The 21,457-nt window shown below is 44.3% G+C and overlaps 1 protein-coding gene across 1 annotated transcript; it reads left to right on the top strand.

Annotated features, from left to right (window-relative positions):
- Positions 1 to 119: 119 nt before the first annotated feature.
- Positions 120 to 20,326, top strand: LOC139576435 (PI-PLC X domain-containing protein 3-like). Its single transcript, XM_071402556.1, has 6 exons — positions 120 to 501; positions 15,728 to 15,984; positions 16,201 to 16,374; positions 16,523 to 16,698; positions 17,068 to 17,169; positions 20,031 to 20,326. The coding sequence occupies exons 1-6, from the start codon at positions 222 to 224 to the stop codon at positions 20,185 to 20,187; spliced, it is 1,146 nt and encodes a 381-aa protein (XP_071258657.1). The 5' UTR covers positions 120 to 221; the 3' UTR covers positions 20,188 to 20,326.
- Positions 20,327 to 21,457: the final 1,131 nt, after the last annotated feature.

The raw sequence follows: 21,457 nt of genomic DNA, 5'->3' as shown, positions 1-21,457 counted from the left end.
GCAAACGCAAGGCGTATGGATGCAGTAGTGGAGAGCCAGACAGACATTCGCTGTTGTAGAATGGTACATGGGACTGATTATTGAATTAAGTTGAGTGGCTAGCTGGGCGCACCCATATTTTAATGACTTCAAGAACTAATGGCTGAATACATCACTCGCCTGCCATGAGACCATCCTAAAAGCACAACTTTATCGAAAACACAACTCTATCGACATATCCTATGAAAAATGGGTTCCCTATCTATGTGTGTACGCCATTCAGGGGGTGTGGTGTGAACTCACTCGCTCCCGGTCACGCTGGTGTGTGTGTGTGTGGTGAGTGGAGCTCGCGCAGCACAGAGAAAGCGCACTCAAAGCTCGCGCAGGCACCGGAAAGTGGGGATATAGTGCGCGGCGGCATGGCTTCGTCTCACGGGAAAAACGAACACCGGTTCGCCGACTGGATGGCGAATTTACCGGAGAGCATGCACAGCATCCCGCTTACCAACCTGGCCATTCCAGGTAAGCGTCACATCGTAGTTTGCACTGTTGCGTGTGGAAATGTTGGAAACCTTTTGTTGATCATGCAGTGAAATAATTTACTTCCATAGAAGATAGAAATCCAGATGTGTATGTTGTAGAACTGACGGCGAGTGACCTAGCCAGCCTACAGACTGTCTTCAGACGAATTATCGACACAGAATTCTCATATTCCGTGCAAAGGCTGTTAATTCCAGCTAAAGTTTATGCTATAGCCTACCAGGGGTCATCAACAGGTGGCCCGCGGGCCAAAACTGGTCCACAAGTGATTTATTTTTTTGTCCTGAAGTTTTTATTAAATAATAATAATAATAATGTAGGATTTAAAGTTTTGGGTAAAAAAAAACTAACATCACCAGGGATTCAGCAAAAATGTAGTTTCCTTTAGGAAGTCTGTTCTCAAGTATTCACACAAATATATATATTTTTATATGCGTTCGTGTCTCTATGTAATCAAGGTATGAAATTGTATCTTAAAATAACAATAATCTCTTTTTGGGCTTAGTTGTGGTCAATTTGCAGCGTACACATTATTATAGTTATTTTCTGGTCACCCAACCATTCACTCCAACATAAATCGGCCACTGGCTGGACCTAGTTGCCTATCTCTGGCCTATAGGCTACAGTAGTCTCTCGAGATGGCACCTGTTGCGGGAAGGTGAAACCTATGTGTAAGTGCAACACTAGTCCATTGCCCTATTCGGTAGCACAAAGGATCCATCATCAAAGAAATAGGCTACAGTTTAGCTGGTTAGCGCTCGATAGGCTATGTGCCAAAAGCAGAGACGTGTCTCTAGGTCTCTATCGGCTTGATTTAATTAAAATCTCCTTGAGGGTGGGGCGTGAATGATCTTACAAAAAGATTGCAAATTGCTAATTCAAATTAATACACTAAAATGTCATTTACACAGGTGGCCCATTGTGCCCCTTAAAATATGTTGTAAATCTAGTCACTTTTTTGGCAGGCTATGTGTTATCGATGTGATTTTTGGCAGTGCGTATTAGCCTAAACGGGGCATATAGTTCAGGGTTCATTGCATTGCAACCGGCACAGCCCATGTGCCTCTAATGAGCCTAACCCACCGTCACATATTACAAGTGTGAATTGGATGGGTTTATTGTTTAACAATGATCTCTAAATCCCTATTCAAAGTGTTTCAAAGTTTAGACGGGCCACTCAGGTCTGTGTTTGCAGACTCTAGACATCTATACCCCATTCAAAGACCTTATTTCCTTCCTTGAAGAAACCAGTGATATGACATGATCGGACTGGTCAAACCTCAATAGCAAAACTTGCATACAACCTGCCTAGTTCACATCAGATCCTCTGCTATCCCTTCTAGGAACGAAGGTTAGAAAAGTTGTATGTTGGCAGTGTTGGAACGGGCCATTGTCTTGGCATCAGCGTCTAAAAGTGGTACCAGCTGTTTGGAGGTTTCGGCCAATCATGCGGCAGGTCTCCTGAGACGACAACTCTGATTGGAGGTCTGGAATAAGACCCGGTCGCTGGTTTCACTCTTGTGGAATGGCAAATTAACATCTGGCTAATTCTAATGATTAGCTTCATACACTGGCTACACGCATGCAGGCGGGTGGAGCACAAAGCTGTGTTTCTCAGATCTATTGTTGGAAACTCAAGAGGTGTGGCACGGCATACTCCACTGCTCTCAATGGGGAACACACACAATTCATTCATCTTCAGGGTATTTTGGGATGTGATTTTCGATTAAGCATCGACTGCGTGACATGAAAGACTGGGAAATGAAAACTACAGGATATCGCCATGGGGCCAAGAGGTCTAGTTAAGTCACACTCAACACTTGCATTTGCACCTGGCTTTCCCTTCTCATAGGCAAGCCTGGAGAAGCAACATGCTCACTATAACCCACTGTAATTAACCATGATTATTCAGAATTTGCCCAGTTGCTCCAAGCATCTTAAACTGGTGCGTAGCCTATGCACTCCATTTGGACACAGGCTACTGTAAAACTCTTCTGTCTCCTCCAATGTCCCCGAAACCAGAATCAGCCACATAAGCCATTCACTTATTGATTTATCCTGGTGTGTGTGTGTGTGCGCGTGTGTGTCTTCCTTGCCAGAAGCCAATTTCCTCCGACAGTTTTTTGGTGCCAAACCTGGCGGCTGCTGATTTGGTCGAGGAGGTTTCGGGGAGGCAGCAGCTATATGTGTTACCGCTGCAGGGTTAGAGCACTACAGCACAGGCTTCTCTTCCCAGCGAAGGAGAGTGAAGCGCTGAACCAGTTGAGAGGAACGAATGGGAGGATGAATGTGATCATTTCATCCACAAGTATGGTCCTCTTCCCCAGAGGATTATACTTCTAATTCGACATTTATAATGCCTGGGGATGGGGATCCATTGAAGTGTTTCTGCATTTAACAGAGGCGCTATGCTGTTACCCACCCCCAAAATTGCCTAGAGCACAATCAGACTGGCAACCAGCCTAGGATGTAGACTTTGCAATTCAAATTCCGTAAACACTGTGAGACAGTGGCCCGATTGCATTTCTGTATGGTGCTACAGTATTATGTGTTATCTGTATGGTGCTACAGTATTATGTGTTATCTGTATGGTGCTACAGTATTATGTGTTATCTGTATGGTGCTACAGTATTATGTGTTAGTGCAGGTTGATCTAAGTGTTACTGTAAATGGATACCACATTGAGTCTTAGCTGATCCCCTTATGTCAACACAATCTGCAAAGAGTGAGGTGGCGATTCTGAACAGTTCTTTCACTTATAGTGTTGGGTAGGCCAGATGGAGTATAAAGCTGCCTCTAGTCTAGTAGACACTGAACTATGGACAGTTTTTTGTATTTCCCCTCTAATGAAAAAGGTTACCTGTGGCTACAGTTGATTTGTCCCTGGAACAGATCTTAACACTCCCAGTGCCGCCACCTCCTCCTCCTTCTTCAGATGCAGACACACATACTCTGTCTCTCTCTCTATTTCGGGAACAGCCTATGTAGACCATATATACACAAGGCTGTGTGCACTTTTCCCCCTTTGTCTTTCCATCCCTCATTCCCAGTGTTGCCCTCTGATCTCCTCATCTACAGGAGGTTAGGCTACCCAGGCATTAAATTGCGCTCTTACAGGTGACAGAGCTGCTCTCAAATAACTTAAACTCCTGCTACTGTTTATCTGTGTATCCAGAGGTGGTGAAAGTCATTTTCACTCCAGATGAACGACATCAACATTTGGCTAGCCCAGTATTATTCTTAGGGAGTCCCAACGCATTGGCTACTGCAGACATCAACCCTGCCCTGGTTGAACCCCATAGATACACACGCCATACTGTGGTTGTTTGTCATGTCAGCTGGTACAGGAAATGGATGCAGCTTGACATAATGAGAACGTCTGTGTGTTTGCCCTGCAGGTGACACTGGCCTCCCCCTGCTCTGACTCTTCTCTGGCTCTAGCTCTGATCCATACAGCTGAGCCGGCGCCAGCCTCCACCCTGACCAACAGAGGTCATGAACATAAACTAGAGCAAGAAATAGAACAGATAAGAGAAGAACAAGGTTGAGAGGTTCTAGAAGAAAATAGGAGACAGATGAACTACACAGGCTGTGATGTCAGCATAAAACAGGCTTTCTGTATACTACTGAGTCAGTGTGTGTGTATGTGTGTGTATGTGTGTGTGTGTGTGTGTGTGTTTGGTTGAACTAAATATAGATAGTAAAACAAAGAAAATTCGAACAAATGGGGTCATTTCACTGGTCCCCACAAGGAAAAAGCCTGTTTTAGGGTTAGAATTAAGGTTAGGGGTTAAGGTTATGGTTAGGGTTAGGAAAAATAGGATTTTGAATGAGAATTAATTGTTTGGTCCCCACAAGGATAGTAGAATAAGCGTGTGTGTGTGTGTGTAATCAAGCTTTTTATGAGTTTATCTAAAGTCATGACCTTGTTTGCATTATTCTACACCATTATCTTCTGCAGGAGAGCTTGGGACTATAAGGCTCTATCTGCATTTTTCTCCAAATGTTGTTATTGACATAGCCTTGTTATGTTCAATGTTCTCTACCTTTATAATACTATAAATACCCCAATTCATACAAGATAAAATTGTGAACACCATTCAAACCAATGAGGGCTCGGAACTTTAAAACCAATTATATCAGAATCATATTTTTGCAGATAGATCCTTGTAGTCCCAAGCTCTCTAAATGAGAAAGTCAATACTGTATGTTCATCATATATGCATGATGCAACTATTAGCTCTGCCACACAGACAGCTAGGCTACTTTATCTGAGTGTTTCCAATGAGTATAATACACTCTTAGTAAGACTGCACCTTGGAGAAGTGAATAGGCTTTCCATTGACTAATGTCAAACAGAAAAGACTTGGAGGGAATGGGTAGCACACTTCAGGGGAATCTGAAGTGTATCACCGGATGAAAGACATTTGTCTTACTAGGCCAGGGGTGAACTGAAGCTGTAGATCTTCTGGAGGTTTCTCTAAACCCACTGATACACCAGCAGGTCAGGCCTGGAATTCATTCTCAATCCACAGGTGGTTGTAACATGTCAATATTTTTTTCAAATGGGCAATCTATTTACCCAAACTGGCTAGCCTGACTACCCATCCACATCGCCCCGGCCAAACGCCACGCCTGCTCGCTTGGAGCGATCGATGGAGCAGCAGAATTTAAATCAGCATGAGTCGTCACGGCAGGCAACCAGCCAGCCAGCCCCCTGAGACCAGTAAAAACCAAAACCATTGAAAAACAGCATCCTCTGCTTCTGAAATGGGCCTTTGCACAGGATTATCTGTTAATCTGACAATCCATCTATCCATCCATTGCTTTATCCATCTATCCATTCATCCAGCCCTTTGTCCATTCTCTCATCCACCACTTGAGCTCCAGGGAAGGGAGGATATACTGCCTAAGAGGAACATAAACAGTGGGTATTGAGGAGATTTGAGGACATGAAATTGCACTGAAGTTAAATGTCAGTCTGTCATTTAACATAGTTTTACTGAACAAGGCTATGTTGATACCTCATTGTTGAATGCAGAACAAATAAGGTAGCCATGCTAGTACTCTGCTGGCAGTTAATTGAGTTTACAGAGGAAAGAAGTTTATCTTGTTGCAAAAAAACTAAATTGTGCACACCAGTCTTTAGCTGCACACTGTGTCCACAATGACTCTCGTACCAAAGACGAGATAAGAGTAAGAACATGGGAGGAAAGAGATCATTTGATAGAGGGAATGGATAGGATGGCAGAAGATGGAGGTTGATGAGGGACCACTGTGGGAAGGGAGGAAAATGGGTTTGAGAGAGACTGACAAAAAGGGAGGGAGAGGTAGGAAAGAGATGGATAGGAAAAGAATGAAGAACGGAGTAGAGAAAGTGAGGGGAAGCAGGCTCTGTCACGCCCTGACCTTAGAGAGCCTTTTTTATGTCTCTATTTGGTTTGGTCAGGGTGTGATTTGGGTGGGCATTCTATGTTCTTTATTTCTATGATTTGTGTTTCTATGTTTTGGCCGGGTATGGTTCTCAATCAGGGACAGTTGTTCATCGTTGTCTCTTATTGGGAATCATACTTAGGCAGCCTGTTTTACCACCTTAGGTTGTGGGATGTTGTTTTTGTTGCTCTGTGTAGCCTTCAAGATGTTGCGTTCATTGTTCTTTTTGTTGTTTTGTTTGGTGTTCGGTTTTTTAATAAAGAAGCATGAACACGTACCACGCTGCACCTTGGTCTTCTTCCGACGAGCATTACAGGCTCCTCTCCTGTGCCCTGAGGGGAGTTAGGAGTTAGTGAAAAAGTGAGCGGACTGAGCAGTAATAGTATGTGATGAAACAAGAGTATTAGCAAATATTTGTATTATTATATTGACAAGCTAGTAGATGGAGCGCTCTAACAATGGAAATACATGTCCTCAAAGATGGAAGGCAGGTGGGAGGAGGCAAGATCAGGAGGGACCATTCCAGCCAATGAGAGGGCAGATTGTAAGGGGTGCGTACTGACGGCAGAGAAGTCAGACGCAGGAGAGCAAAAACTGTGTTTCCAACGGCGCAGTTTAATAATAAAAACCCACCGGAAAACAGAACAATCAATAAATGGGTACATAACCCGACGCACACCAGACATAACGTGCACAAGTACTTATAATAAACAATACCGGACAAGGACATGGGGGGGAACAGAGGGTTAAATACACAACATGTAATTGATGGGATTGAAACCAGGTGTGTGGGAAGACAAGACAAAACAAATGGAAAATGAAAGGTGGATCGGCGATTGCTAGAAGACCGGTGACGTCGACCGCCGAACGTCGCCCGAACAAGGAGAGGGACCGACTTCGGAGGAAGCAGTGACACAGATAGTGAACAACAGGCACAACACTGATGTAAAGTAGTTTTTTTTTTCAAGGTTGCCGAAATGCCACGTGAGTCCACGTATAACAGTCCATTCATAACAACCTAAACATTACAAAACTTCTATTTGATCAAATAAGCCTCACGTAGCATATTAGCAATTACATTTTTTGTTGACCAAATTCGACACTCATTGCCCTCCACATAAAAATTCCTCATTTGTAGTCTTATTTTTCATGGACAGATTTTGGGTGATTTTAGAGCCTTTAATGTCCAACAAGAAAATGATATAAAAAACAAAAACACAAATCACCGATTGTGGAACCCTGCAGTAGAGTATCGCAATATTATTTTTGATGATTTTATATAAATACTGTGACTCAAAGTATCGATTTGTAAAAATATATATATACAGTGCTTTCGGAAAGTTTTCAGACCCCTTGACTTTTTCCACATTTTGTTACGTTACAGCCATATTCTAAAATTGATTAAATACAAAATTTCCTCCTCAATCTACACACAATTTCGAATTTAGGTATTTAGAAATGGTTGAACATTGAGCTCTGGTGCATCCTGTTTCCATTGATCATCCTTGAGATGTTATTTCAACTTGATTGGAGTTCACCTGAGGTATATGCAAATGTTTGGACATGATTTGGAAAGGATCACACCTGTCTATATAAGATGACAGTGCATGTCAGAGCAAAAACCATAGCATGAGGTCGAAGGAATTGTCCGTTGAGATCCGTGACAGGAATGTGTTGAGGCACAGATCTGGGGAAGGATACCAACAAATGTCTGCAGTAATGAAGGTCCCCAAGAACACAGTGACCTCCATCATTTTTAAATGGAAGAAGTTTGGAACCACCAAGAATCTTCCTAGAGCAGGCCGCCTGGCCAAACTGAGCAATCGGGGGAGAAGGGCCTTGGTCAGGGAGGGGACCAAGAACCCAAAGGTGACTCTGACAGAGCTCCAGAGTTCCGCTGTGGAGATGGGAGAACCTTCCAGAAGGAAAACCATCTCTGCAGCATTCCACCAATCAGGCCTTTATGGTAGAGTGGCCAGACAGAAGCCATTCCTCAGTAAAAGGCACATGACAGCCCGCTTGGAGTTTGCCAAAAGGCACCTAAAGGACCCTCAGACCATGAGAAACAAGATTCTCTAGTCTGATGAAACCAAGATTGAACTCTTTGGCCTGAATGCCAAGCGTCAGGTCTGGAGAAAACCTGGCACCATCCCTACGGTGAAACATGGTGGTGGCAGCATCATGTTGTGGGGATGTTTTTCAGCGGCAGGGAGTGGGAGACTAGTCAGGATTGAGGGAAAGATGAACGAAGCAAAGTACAGAGAGATCCTTAATTAAAACCTGGTCCAGAGCACTTAGGACCTCGGACCGGGGCGAAGCTTCACCTTTCAACAGGACAACGACACTAAGCACACAGCCAAGACAACGCAAGAGTGGCTTCAGGACAATTCTCTGAATGTTCTTGAGTGGCCCAGCCAGAGCCCAGACTTGAACCCATTCGAACATCTCTGGAGAAACCTGAAAATAGCTGTGCAGTGACACTTCCCATCCAACCTGACAGAGCTTGAGAGGATCTGCAGAAAGTAATGGGAGAAACTCCCCAAATACAGGCGTGCTAAGTTTGTAGCGTCATACCCAAGAACACTAGAGTTTGTAATTGCTGTCAAATGTGCCTCAACAAAGTAAAGTAAAGGGTCTGAATACTTATGTAAATGTGATATTTCAGTTTTCATTTTTAATACATTTGCAAAAATGTCTAAAAACCTGTTTTTGAAGTGTCATTATTGTGTGTAGATTGAGGGGGGAAAACAATTGAATCCATTTTAGAATAAGGCTTTAACGTAACAATGTGGAAAAAATTAAGGGGTCTGAACACTTTCTGAATGCACTGTATATATATTTATGTACACTTAGTGTACAAAACATTAGGAACATCTTCCTAATATTGAGTAACACCCCCTTTTGGCCTCAGAACAGCCTTAATTCGTCGGACTACAAGGTGTCCAAAGCATTCCACAGGGATACTTGTCCACTATGTTATAAATGGCGCCGGAAGAAATGGCAGCAGTTTTACGGGCGCCCAACCAATGTTCCAGTGTTGAGGATCAGCGTGGCAGATGTGTTGGGCACCCGTAAAACTGCTGCAATTTCTTCCGGCGCCATTTATAACATAGTGGACAAGTATCCCTGTGGAATGCTTTGGACACCTTGTAGTCCGACGAATTAAGGCTGTTCTATGTGTTTTTTCCGCATTATTTGTAACTTATTTTGTGTTGTTTCTGCAACCGTATCTTATGGCAAAAAAGAGCTTCTGGATATCAGGACAGCGATCACTCATCTCGGATTAGACAAAGATTTTTTTCTACAACAAGGAGGACGGACGCACAGGACATTCTCCAAACACCCGACAGGGCCGACATCCCCGTTATTTGCAAGAGGAAGCGACGCAGGTACAGAGGACAAAGAGCCGGATGCCTCGTCAGGACCCGGAGAAGGCGAGTGGGAAAGCTGCCATTACCGTCAATACTACTCGCCAACGTACAATCATAGGACAATAAATTAGACGAGGTGCGATCACGAATATCCTACCAACGTGACATCAAAAACTGTAATATCCTATGTTTCACGGAATCGTGGCTGAATGACGACATGGATACTCAGCTAGCGGATATACGCTACACCGGCAAGATAGAACAGCACTCTCCGGTAAGACGAGGGAGGGCGGTCTGTGCATATTTGTAAACAACAGCTGGAGCACGAAATCTAAGGAAGTCTCTAGATTTTGCTCGCCTGAAGTAGAGTATATTGTGATAAATTGCAGGCCACACCTGCAAGAGAGTTTTAGAGGGCCTAGAGAGTTTTCGGCTATATATTTCGTGGCTGTTTATTTACCACCACAGACAGATGCTGGCACTAAGACTGCACTCAGTCACATGTATAAGGAAATAAGCAAACAGGAAACCACTCACCCAGAGGCGGTGCTCCTAGTGGCCGGAGACTTTAATGCAGGGAAACTTAAATCAGTTCTACCAAATTTCTATCAACATGTTAAATGTGCAACCAGAGGTAAAAAAAATTCTAGATCACCTGTACTCCACACACAGAGACGGGTACAAAGCTCTCCCTCACCCTCCATTTGGTAAATCCGACCACAAGTCTATCCTCCTGATTCCTGCTTACAAGCAAGAAGCACCAGTGACTCGATCTATAAAAAAGTGGTCAGATGAAGCAGATGCTAAACTACAGAACTGTTTTGCTATCACAGACTGGAACATGTTCCGGGATTCTTCCGATGGCATTGAGGAGTACACCACATCAGTCACTGGCTTTATCAATAAGTGCATCTAGGACGTCGTCCCCACAGTGACTGTACGTACATATCCCAACCAGAAGCCATGGATTACAGGCAACATTTGCACTGAGGTAAAGGGTAGAGCTGCCGCTTTCAGGTTGCGGGACTCTAACCCGGAAGCTTACAAGATATCCTGCTATGCCCTCCGACGAACCATCAAACTGGCAAACCGTCAATACAGAGCTAAGATTGAATCATTCTACACTGGCTCCGACACTCGTCTTATGTGGCAGGGCTTGCAAACTATTACAGACTACAAAGGGAAGCACAGCCGCGAGCTGCCCAGTGACACGAGCCTACCAGACGAGCGAAATCACTTCTATGCTCGCTTCGAGGCAAGCAACACTGAGGCTTCGAGGCAAGCAACACTGAGGCATGCATGAGAGCATCAGCTGTTCTGGACGACTGTGTGATCACGCTCTCCGTAGCCGGCATGAGTAAGACCTTTAAACAGGTCAACATATACAAGGCTGCGGGGCCAGATGGATTACCAGGAAGTGTGCTGTTGGGCATGTGCAGACCATCTGGCAGGTGTCTTCACTGTCATTTTCAACATGTCTCTGATTGAGTCTGTAATACCAACATGTTTCAAGCAGACCACCATAGTCCCTGTGCCCAAGAACACAAAGGCAACCTGCCTAAATGACTACAGACCCGTAGCACTCACGTCCGTAGCCATGAAGTGCTTTGAAAGGTTGGTAATGGCTCACATCAACACCATTATCCCAGAAACCCTAGACCCACTCCAATTTTATACCGCCCAAACAGATCCACAGATGATGCAATCTCTATTGCACTCCACACTGCCCTTTCCCACCTGGACAAAAGGAACACTTATGTGAGATTGCTATTCATTGACTACAGCTCAGTGTTCAATACCATAGTACCCTCAAAGTTCATCACTAAGCTAAGGATCCTGAGACTAAACACCTCCCTCTGCAACTGGAGCCTGGACTTCCTGACGGGCCGCCCCCAGGTTGTGAGGGTAAGTAGCAACACATCTGCTACGCTGATCCTCAACACTGGAACTTCCCAGGGGTGCGTGCTCAGTCCCCTCCTGTACTCCCTGTTCACCCACGACTGCATGGCCAGGCACGACTCCAACACCATCATTAAGTTTGCAGACGACACAACAAGTGGTAGGCCTGATCACCGACAACAACGAGACAGCCTATATGGAGGAGGTCAGAGACCTGGCCATGTGGTGCCAGAATAACAACCTATCCCTCAACGTAACCAAGACTAAGGAGATGATTGAAGACTACAGGAAAAGGAGGACCGAGCACGCCCCCATTCTCATCGACGGGGCTGTAGTGGAGCAGATTGAGAGCTTCAAGTTCCTTGGTGTCCACATCAACAACAAACTAGAATGGTCCAAACACACCAAGACAGTCGTGAAGAGGGCACGACAAAGCCTATTCCCCCTCAGGGAAATAAAAAGATTTGGCATGGGTCCTGAGATCCTCAAAAGGTTCTACAACTGCAACATCGAGAGCATCCTGACTATGGCAATTGCTCGGCCTCTGACCGCAAGGCACTACAGAGGGTAGAGCGTACGGCCCAGTACATCACTGGAGCTAAGCTGCCTGCCATCCAGGACCTCTACACCAGGCTCTGTCAGAGAAAGGCCCTAAAAATTGTCAAAGACCTCAGCCACCCCAATCATAGACTGTTCTCTCTACTACCTCATGGCAAGTGGTACCGGAGTGCCAAGTCTAGGACAAAAAGGCTTCTCAACAGTTTTTACCCCCAAGCCATAAGACTCCTGAACAGGTAATCAAATGGCTACCCGGACTATTTGCATTGTGTGACCCCCCCCCCTCCCAACCCCTCTTTTTACGCTGCTACTACTCTCTGTTTATCATATATGCATAGTCACGTTAACTGTACATACTACCTCAATTGGGCCAACCAACCAGTTCTCCCTCACATTGGCTAACCGGGCTATCTGCATTGTGTCCCGCCACCCACCACCTGCCAACCCCTCTTTTACGCTACTGCTACTCTCTGCTACTCTCTGATACAAAACGAGGCACTGGTGTACTTTAGGACCATGCGGATGCCCCCCGAGCGCTCAGGTATGCTGGTAGAAAGCATCTGTATCAGATGGATGCAGATGTCACTATATCATATCACCCTTTAAAGAAAGCATGAACGTAAACCATAAGAAATATACATTTTCAATTACACTTTACATTTTACAATTGCACTTTATTTGACATTGTTCCCTCTGTTTAAAACAGGTACGACTACTGACTTTAAACTTGGTGCAAACATTTTATAGATCTGGCCCTATCAGGGGGAAAGACAGAGCAACGACATGCAACAAAAAACAAATCTCTGTTACTAATCTCCTTCATTAAACCATTAAGTAGTGAGAGCGAGGGATTTGTTTGTTTATTTGTGTAATTGCCTCATCCCTAATGCATCCCTCTAGTGCTGTGATTCACAAACAGAGAACTGTCAAAGTCATTTATTGTCACCTTCAAGGTCACACTTTATTTGGTGTTACAGATGAACTAGCTAAATAAGACACAACCAGAGGCCATAGGGCAGGCTTCTGCATAATCGCGGCCTGTGGGCCCAATTTTTTTATAATGATCTTTTTATTATATTTCGTTGTTGGACATAAGACTGTAAAAACACTAGCAAATCAGAAAAGTGATTTTGGAAATCTGTTCAAACATATTCCCATGCATAATAGAGAGATATGTGATCATTTACAAATGTAAGCAAGGTTTGAAATGATTATGTTTTGGTCAAATAGTATATCTATTCGGGCTTCTTGCAGTCAATTTGCAGTCTAAAAATGATTTGTAATTATGTTTCGGCCCCTGACCATCCGATCAAGAAAAAAATCGCCCCGCAACCGGATCTAGTTGATGATCCCTGCCAAGGCAAGATGACCTCAGTCTTCTGTTTAACTAATGAGACAAGTGTTGATATTCCACCTGAACATTTTAACCATCAGCTTACAGGAGTGGTGAGCAGGTGGAGAGGCAGGGAATCCATCTTGTTTCATGAGGTGAACAGCGGCGATATTTAGAGCACGTCTCTCCACCCAATGCTCAATGGTCTCCGTGACCCCCCATTGATTTTTTGATTAATGTGATTCATTTCATTCTAATTTGACATACAGCCAGTCTGACCTTCTAGGCTTAATGAAAAGCATGTTGTTCATTGCACATTTTTATTTCCACAGCCTTAAATTGATTAATGGATTCATTTTGATGGATCGCTTTTCCCTCTCGTTATCATCACACAGTACCGAGAGTCAAGAGATAAACGCAGCTGTAATTTCCAGTGTGTTGATAAGCTGTCGTCTCTCGCATGGCTTCTCCCTCCCCCCAGGATGTGTTACTGAATTCATTGGTCATACAAGGTAGAGCTGACATTTCATATCGGAGTGAACGAACGGTAACTCGGGATCACAGAAGCGATGTGTTAGGTACCGTTTTGTTTTGCTCACCTTTTAAACTACACGCACCATCTGTGAACACTGGCTCATTCCATAAAATACCGCTGATAAGCCAATAGGAATGTTGCCAGAACATCTCTATAAAAGCTACAGGTGTATTTGGTGGCACCTGAATTGGGGAGGACAGGCTCGTGGTAATGGCTGGAACAGAATGGGTGGAATGACGTCAAATACATCAAACGCATGGTTTCCAAAGGGTCCTTTTATGTTTCTGTACAAATACACCTGTAACCTCTATAGAAATGTCCTGACAATATTCATCTGTTGGTCTAATAGAGAAATGATTCTGTACAATAAGGTGAGCTCAGCTCCATGCCTCGAGGAGGGTGAAGGAGCCCTCTTCTGTCAAATCAGTGGAGGCTGCTGAGGGGAAGACGGCTCATAATAATGGCTGGTTTCCATGTGTTTGATTCCATTCGCTCCATTCCAGCGAGGTTACAGGTGTATTTGTACAGAAACATAAAAGGACACTTTGCCCAAAAGGCATACTGCTGTCTCTATTATACTCCAAGGCCTTGTGTTGGAGCAGAGAACATTGCTTTATGTGAACATTTATGTGAGTCTCAGAATGATGCCGACTGTATGGTTGATGTGCAGTCAAGCGAGTGTCCGTGTCTGACAGTCTGCGTAGGGTGAAGGTTTCTCTCTGTGTTCTGTGACCGTGCTGTTATGTTTGCTGTGTAGCCCCTGGGAGGTATTGTTGTGTGTTCCTTTTGACTCACCGCAGATAGGGGCCAGCCTACGTTGGCGAAAGAGTTGTTGTCATGCTAGCTCACGAACGTGAGGATGTTAGAGTTGTAGCTAATAAACCTGAGCCGTTTATAAATAACTATGTCTTGTTCTTCCTATATAACATTGGTGATGATAACACATGCCGTTTGTTTGCCTGTGGAGAGGTTGTTGTCATCTTCTCTGAGCGAAACTGAGTGAAGCTCAGTGAAGTTCAAGCTACTGTGATCGTCTCAGTTGTGGTTATGGAAACTCGTTGGGCTTTGTAACCGTACGGAAGACGTGTAGTGTGGTCAGCCCTGTAGTGTGGGTTTGCCCTGTAGTGGGAGAGGAGAGGAGAGGAGAGGAGAGGAGAGGAGAGGAGAGGAGAGGAGAGGAGAGGAGAGGAGAGGAGAGGAGAGGAGAGGAGAGGAGAGGAGAGGAGAGGAGAGGAGAGGAAAGAAGGGGGAAAGGGAGAGGAAAGGAGGAGGAGGGGAGAGGGATAGGAAAGGGAGAGGAGAGGGATAGGACAGGGAGAGGAGAGGCGAAGGAGAGGGAGAGGAGAGGGAAAGGGAGGGAGGGAGAGGGAGAGGAGGGGAAAGGGGATGGAGAGGCGGGCGAGAGGAGAGGAGGGGGAGACAGAGAGGAGAGCGTCTCAGGGCTGACTATAATTAGAGAGTTGACTTCTCTGTTTAGACAGGAGGACAGGGGGAGAGGACACTAGTCACTCCTCTCAACCCACTGGCATTGTTCTATTATCACTGAGATACTGTTCTTCATTTTGTATGGGCCTCAAGTCAAGTCACAACTGTCCTCTCACACACACACACACACACACACACACACACACACACACACACACACACACACACACACACACACACACACACACACACACACACACACACACACACACACACACACACACACACACACACACACACACACACACACACACACACACACAAATGCTAACACACGTTTCCTCCGCTCAGCCATAACCCATACCCTATATTGTGCAGCCTGCCTGCCTGCCTGCCTTCGGAGGACCTGCTCCTCTCCCCCGTTGACCACCTCCTCCCTCTGCTCAAGTCATGTGGTTCCCTCTTGACTGTCACTCCATCTGTTGGAGGATTGAAAAAACAAAATGTTCAACTGTGGCTGAACATCGTAGCCCAGACCTACGCTGTCATATAGCTGTTTTATTTGATTCTTGTTTGTTTTGCCTTTTCAAGTGCTTTGAGATTCTTCATGTAATGAAAAGCGTTATAAAATAGTAATAATTATATTCCCCCCAGGTTCCCATGACTCCTTCAGTTTCTACATAGACGAGTCCTCTCCGGTGGGTCCTGAGCAGACTGACGCTGTCCAGAACTTTGTGTCTGTCTTTGGCACGGTGGCCAAGAAGCTGATGCGTAAATGGCTGGCCACTCAGACTATGAACTTCTCCAGCCAGCTGGAGGCCGGCGTCCGCTTCTTTGACCTGCGCATTTCCACCAAGCCCCGGGACCCAGACAATGAACTCTTCTTCGCTCATGGCCTCTTCAGCGCCACAGTGAATATAATTACTCCCTATGACTATATTTCCTCCTACAGAACCCCAGGTGTTTTTCCTGACCACCTGACCTGACCAGAAAGAAAACTCTGGACCATAGTTATTTTCCATACAGGTCAAGAGGTCAGGAAAAACTCTGGACCTTATTCAGTGGGTACAGTATGACTGGTCTGACACTATATTTGCTCCCTTGTGGGGTGTGTGTTGTGCTTCCAGGTGAGAGAAGGTCTGGAGCAGATCAGCTCCTTCCTGTCGGCCCATGCCAGAGAGGTTGTGTTCCTGGACTTTAACCACTTCTACGGGGTTCAGAACCTGCACCATGAGAAGTTGGTCTCAATGCTGAGAGACGTGTTCGGGGAGAAACTCGCCCCCGTCGTCTTCGCTCAGGAGGTAAGATACTCTACTGTACAAACTAATTAAACACCTTCAATCTCGGTGCTCCCTCAAGAGTATATGGTGATCACCTTGGCTCCACAGCCCTATGGGCCTGGAAGTTCCTAAAGACAAAACCCCTCCCTACACTCCTCCCTCCCTCTAGGTGAGTCTCCAGTACATGTGGGAGAAAGAGTACCAGGTATTGGTGTTCTACCACAGTCCTATGGCCCTGGAAGTGCCATTTCTATGGCCTGGTCAGATGATGCCTGCTCCCTGGGCCAACACCACTGACCCTGAAAAGCTGATCCAGTTCCTCCAGGCCTCTGTGGCTGACCGCAGGTCTGTATGGCCCTCTATCTTTCACCTATCCGTCTTTTCCTGGACAGTGTGTTAAACCTTTGGGAAAAGCACTTACAAATGTAGGCTCTTAATTTGATCACCCTGTTGCAGGAGAACATTCCTGCAATGCAGGACATTTTAAACTTGTAGTGTGTTTGAGGTTTAAAAAGACTTCTGAAATTTTGGACTTTTCCCTTACAAAAAATGTATCAACCCCTACAAAAATTATTATAGTCCACATTATAATTCCCATTTCCTGTTGCTGCAGGATGATGTTCCTGATGTAGAAAGCTGGCTCAATTTAAGATCCTACTTTCATCTTTAATTGTGCCTGTATAGTAAAGTTTGATGTGATTTGTGTAATGGCAGGAGGAAGGGAACATTCTTTGTCTCCCAAGTGGTCCTCACACCTAAGGCCAGCACCGTCATGAAAGGAGTAGCCAGCGGACTGAGGGAGACCATTACAGAGAGGTGAGTTGGTTTGTTTCTCTCTGTATGTATGTATGTATGTATGTATGTATGTATGTATGTATGTATGTATGTATGTATGAATGTATGTACAGTTGAAGTCGGAAGTTTACATACACTTAGGTTGGTGTCATTAAAACTCGTTTTTCAACCACTCCACAAATTTCTTGTTAAAAAACTATAGTTTTGGCAAGTCGGTTAAGACATCTACTTTGTGCATGACACAAGTCAATTGTTAACAGACAGATTATTTCACTTATAATTCACTGTATCACAATTCCAGTCGGTCAGAAGTTTACATACACTAAGTTGACTGTGCCTTTAAACAGCTTGGACAATTCCAGAAAATGATGTCATGGCTTTAGAAGCTTCTGATAGGCTAATTGACAACATTTGAGTCAATTGGAGGTGTACCTGTGGATGTATTTCAAGGCCTACCTTCAAACTCAGTGCCTCTTTGCTTGACATCATGGGAAAATCAAAAGAAATTGTAGAAAAACAATTGTAGACCGCCACAAGTCTGGTTCATCCTTGGGAGCAACTTCCAAATGCCTGAAGGTACCACGTCCATCTGTACAAACATTAGTACGCAAGTATAAACACCATGGGACCACGCAGCCATCATACCGCTCAGGATGGAGATGCGTTATGTCTCCTAGAGATGAATGTACTTCGGTGCAAAAAGTGCAAATCAATTCCAGAACAACAGCGAAGGACCTTGTGAAGATGCTGGAGGAAACAGGTACAAAAGTATCGATATCCACAGTAAAACGAGTCCTATATCAACATAACCTGAGAGGCTGCTCAGGAAGGAAGAAGCCACTGCTCCAAAATCGCCATAAAAGAAACAGACTATGGTTTGCAACTACACATGGGGGCAAAGATCGTACTTTTTGGAGAAATGTCCTCTGGTCTCATGAAACAAAAATAGAACTGTTTGGACATAATGACCATCGTTATGTTTGGAGGAGAAAGGGGGAGGCTTGCAAGCCAAAGAACACCATCCCAACCGTGAAGCATGGGGGTGGCAGCATCATGTTGTGGGGGTGCTTTGCTGCAGGAGGGACTGGTGCACTTCACAAAATAGATGGCATCATGAGGGAGGAAAATTCTGTGGATATATTGAAGCAACATCTCAAGACATCAGTCAGGAAGTTAAAGCTTGGTCACAAATGGGTCTTCCAAGTGGACAATGACCCCAAGCATACTTACAAAGTTGTGGCAAAATGACAACAAAGTCAAGGTATTGGAGTGGCCATCACAAAGCCCAGACCTCAATCCCATAGGAAATTTGTGGGCAGACCTGAAAAAGCGTGTGTGAGCAAGGAGGCCTACAAACCTGACTCAGTTACACCAGCTCTGTCAGGAGAAATGGGCCAAAATTCACCCAATTTATTGTGGGAAGCTTGTGGAAGGCTACCCGAAACGTTTGACCCAAGTTAAACAATTTAAAGGCAATGCTACCAAATACTAATTGAGTGTATGTACACTTCTAACCCACTGGGAATGTGATGAAAGAAATAAAAGCTGAAATAAATAATTCTCTCTACTATTATTCTGACATTTCACATTCTTAAAATAAAGTGGTGATCCTAACTGAATTTTTTACTAGGATTAAATGTCCGGAATTGTGAAAACCGAGTTTAAATGTATTTGGCTAAGGTGTATGTAAACTTCCGACTTCAACTGTATGTATGTATGTTTGGTGTGTGTGTGTGTGTGTGTGTGTGTGTGTGTGTGTGTGTGTGTGTGTGTGTGTGTGTGTGTGTGTGTGTGTGTGTGTGTGTGTGTGTGTGTGTGTGTGTGTGTGTGTGTGTGTGTGTGTGTGTGTGTGTGTGTGTGTGTGTGTGCGGTTATAAAGGACATTTGTGAGTTATTTAATGTTCAATGTGGGAGAGAAATTGAGACGAGAAACAACACACACACACTATGAGTCACTGTGGCAAACGGTATATGTATCTTCAGGAATATGACACCGGCCTCACTTGCCCCGTGATGACAACACTGTAGGGATACTGAGTTATTCGCCCTCTTTCTATCGTCTCTTTTTTTCTCTCTATATGCTTTTTTCCCTCAAATTTTTCCCATTTTAATTGCTTGGAGATGAAATATTAAATATTGCATTCAATAACCGTGCTGACTGTTTAATATAATATTTTCATCAATTGTGGACTAATTCCAATTGATCTCAAGAAGAACATTGGGTTTACTGTCAGTTGAACAATGTGCATTCAAATCCAGGACTGTAGCATTGTAACCAGTCTGACAGAGCTTTGCCACAGCAGACACCAGCTATACTCTTAATCTGATCACCCTGTTGCAGAAATGTAAAACTTGATTTGTATTTGAGGTTTAAAAAGGCTTGTGAAGTTTGTAATTTTCACTTTTCCCTTACGAAAATGTATCAACCCCTACAAATATTTCCATAAATTGTAATCCACATAACAATTCACATTTCATATTGCTGCAGGATAATTGTCCTGCTGTTGCAAACTGGCTCAAATTAAGATCCTACATCTGTACAGAGCATATAATAATATCTCGCCCCCCACATGATTGCACCCAGCAGTCTGTCAGACAGCGCAGACAGCCCTTATCATGCTGACTCATACTGGCCCTTAACCGGTCTAGCTGCTCACCAGCCAGCTCACTGTTACACCAACCAACTGTGACTCATCAAACAGTACATACCTCTCTCTATCTCGCTCTGTCACTCTCTCTCGCTCTCTTTCCTTTTCCTTAGCCCCATCCTATTCACTGACTATGCATAACACTTAGAGTGCACAAAATACAAAAATACAGAGATGCAACTGTGTGTGTGTGTGTGTGTACATGGTTTCACATCCACATGGACTCCCCTGCAGGGCTCTTCCAAGTATGATGCTGTGGATCCGGGCCCAGAGGCCAGGAGAGAGCGGCATCAACATCATCACAGCTGACTTTGTGGAGCTGGGAGACTTCATCAGCGCTGTCATCACGCTCAACTATCATATGGATGATGAGGAGGAAAACGCCACCTGAGACTGAAAGACAGGGGGTGCCAAAGAGTTAAGTCCTCAGCTCAGTCTCACTTTCTCTTTGGTGTTCATTTTCAGGAGAGGCGTTCCTCTGACTTATTATATAGGGCTATCAGAGTTTACAGAGGAAGAGAGAGAGAGGGAGGGAGAGAGAGAGAGGAGGGAGAAGGAGACATTAAGATAGGAGGAGAAAGGAAGGTGGAGGTGGAGATAGGGAGGATGGACTTTGGCGCTCGTTTAGAGCGCCGAAAGTGAATGAGAAATGTTTGGTTTTATCTGTTTTGGGGGTCAAAAGGGCAATTGGTTTTTAACGACGCTTCGCTTGGCTTCGCTTCAAATCTGCTGTAACGATAACTGCTTCTATCCTCCAATCACACAAGCTCGTGTTTCTGGCATTTCCATTTCTTGTGAGGCTTAGGCTAGCTTATTAGCATATTCTACAGACATAAATGTTGTTCGTATTTTAGTGACAGTGACGGCCAACCTACATCAAAACTCATTTTCATTGGTGCCAGTAATACATCTGATTGTCGTCAACCTGATTAGCATGTCAACTACTCACCCATGGCTGTAGAACTTACTTTATGATGGATGGATGGATTGGTTGATTGATTGGTGGATGGAGCTTCCCAAATAGTTATTATAGTTTTTCGGATCTCTTTCTACATTTACTGATTATTTTGTCTCTGTATCAGTCCTGTCACCACAATGCGTAAATTGATAACTTCTCCTTACAGTGCGTTGATTTAGCTCCTAGACCACCTGTAACAGCACTTTCCCTATGTGACAGATTGCCAGACCGATTGATATTTGTGTGTCTTTTGATTGATTGCCTCGCTCGAGTGCCCTCTGTAGCGTATTGTAGATCAGTGTTTCCCAACCCTGGTCCTCAAGCTCCCCCAACAGTGCACATTTGTATTGTAACCCTGGACAAGCACACCTGATTCAACTTGTCAACTATTCATCAAGTCCTCAATGAGTTGAATGAGGTGTGTTTGTCAAGGGCTACAACAAAACTGTGAACTGTTGGGGGTACTTGAGGACTAGTGTTGGGAAACACTGTTGTAGATGACCATAAAACAGGTTTAATTTCAATGTTTCTCGTAATGGCTTGATATCATTCTAATCTCATGTAGGTGTCTGTTGTACTGAAATATTCACCACAATATTTTTTATTTCTTTTTTAAAATCATTTAACTTTTCTTCTGTTCATTTACTTGTATAGAATATAATAGAATAGCTATCTGTTGCTTCACTATTACTCATGTGTTTGC

This window comes from Salvelinus alpinus, chromosome 5, assembly GCF_045679555.1.
Source record: "Salvelinus alpinus chromosome 5, SLU_Salpinus.1, whole genome shotgun sequence".
NCBI classification, from domain to species: Eukaryota; Metazoa; Chordata; class Actinopteri; order Salmoniformes; family Salmonidae; genus Salvelinus; species Salvelinus alpinus.
Note: the sequence above shows the minus strand (reverse complement) of the source record. Positions and strands in the feature narration are given on the sequence as shown.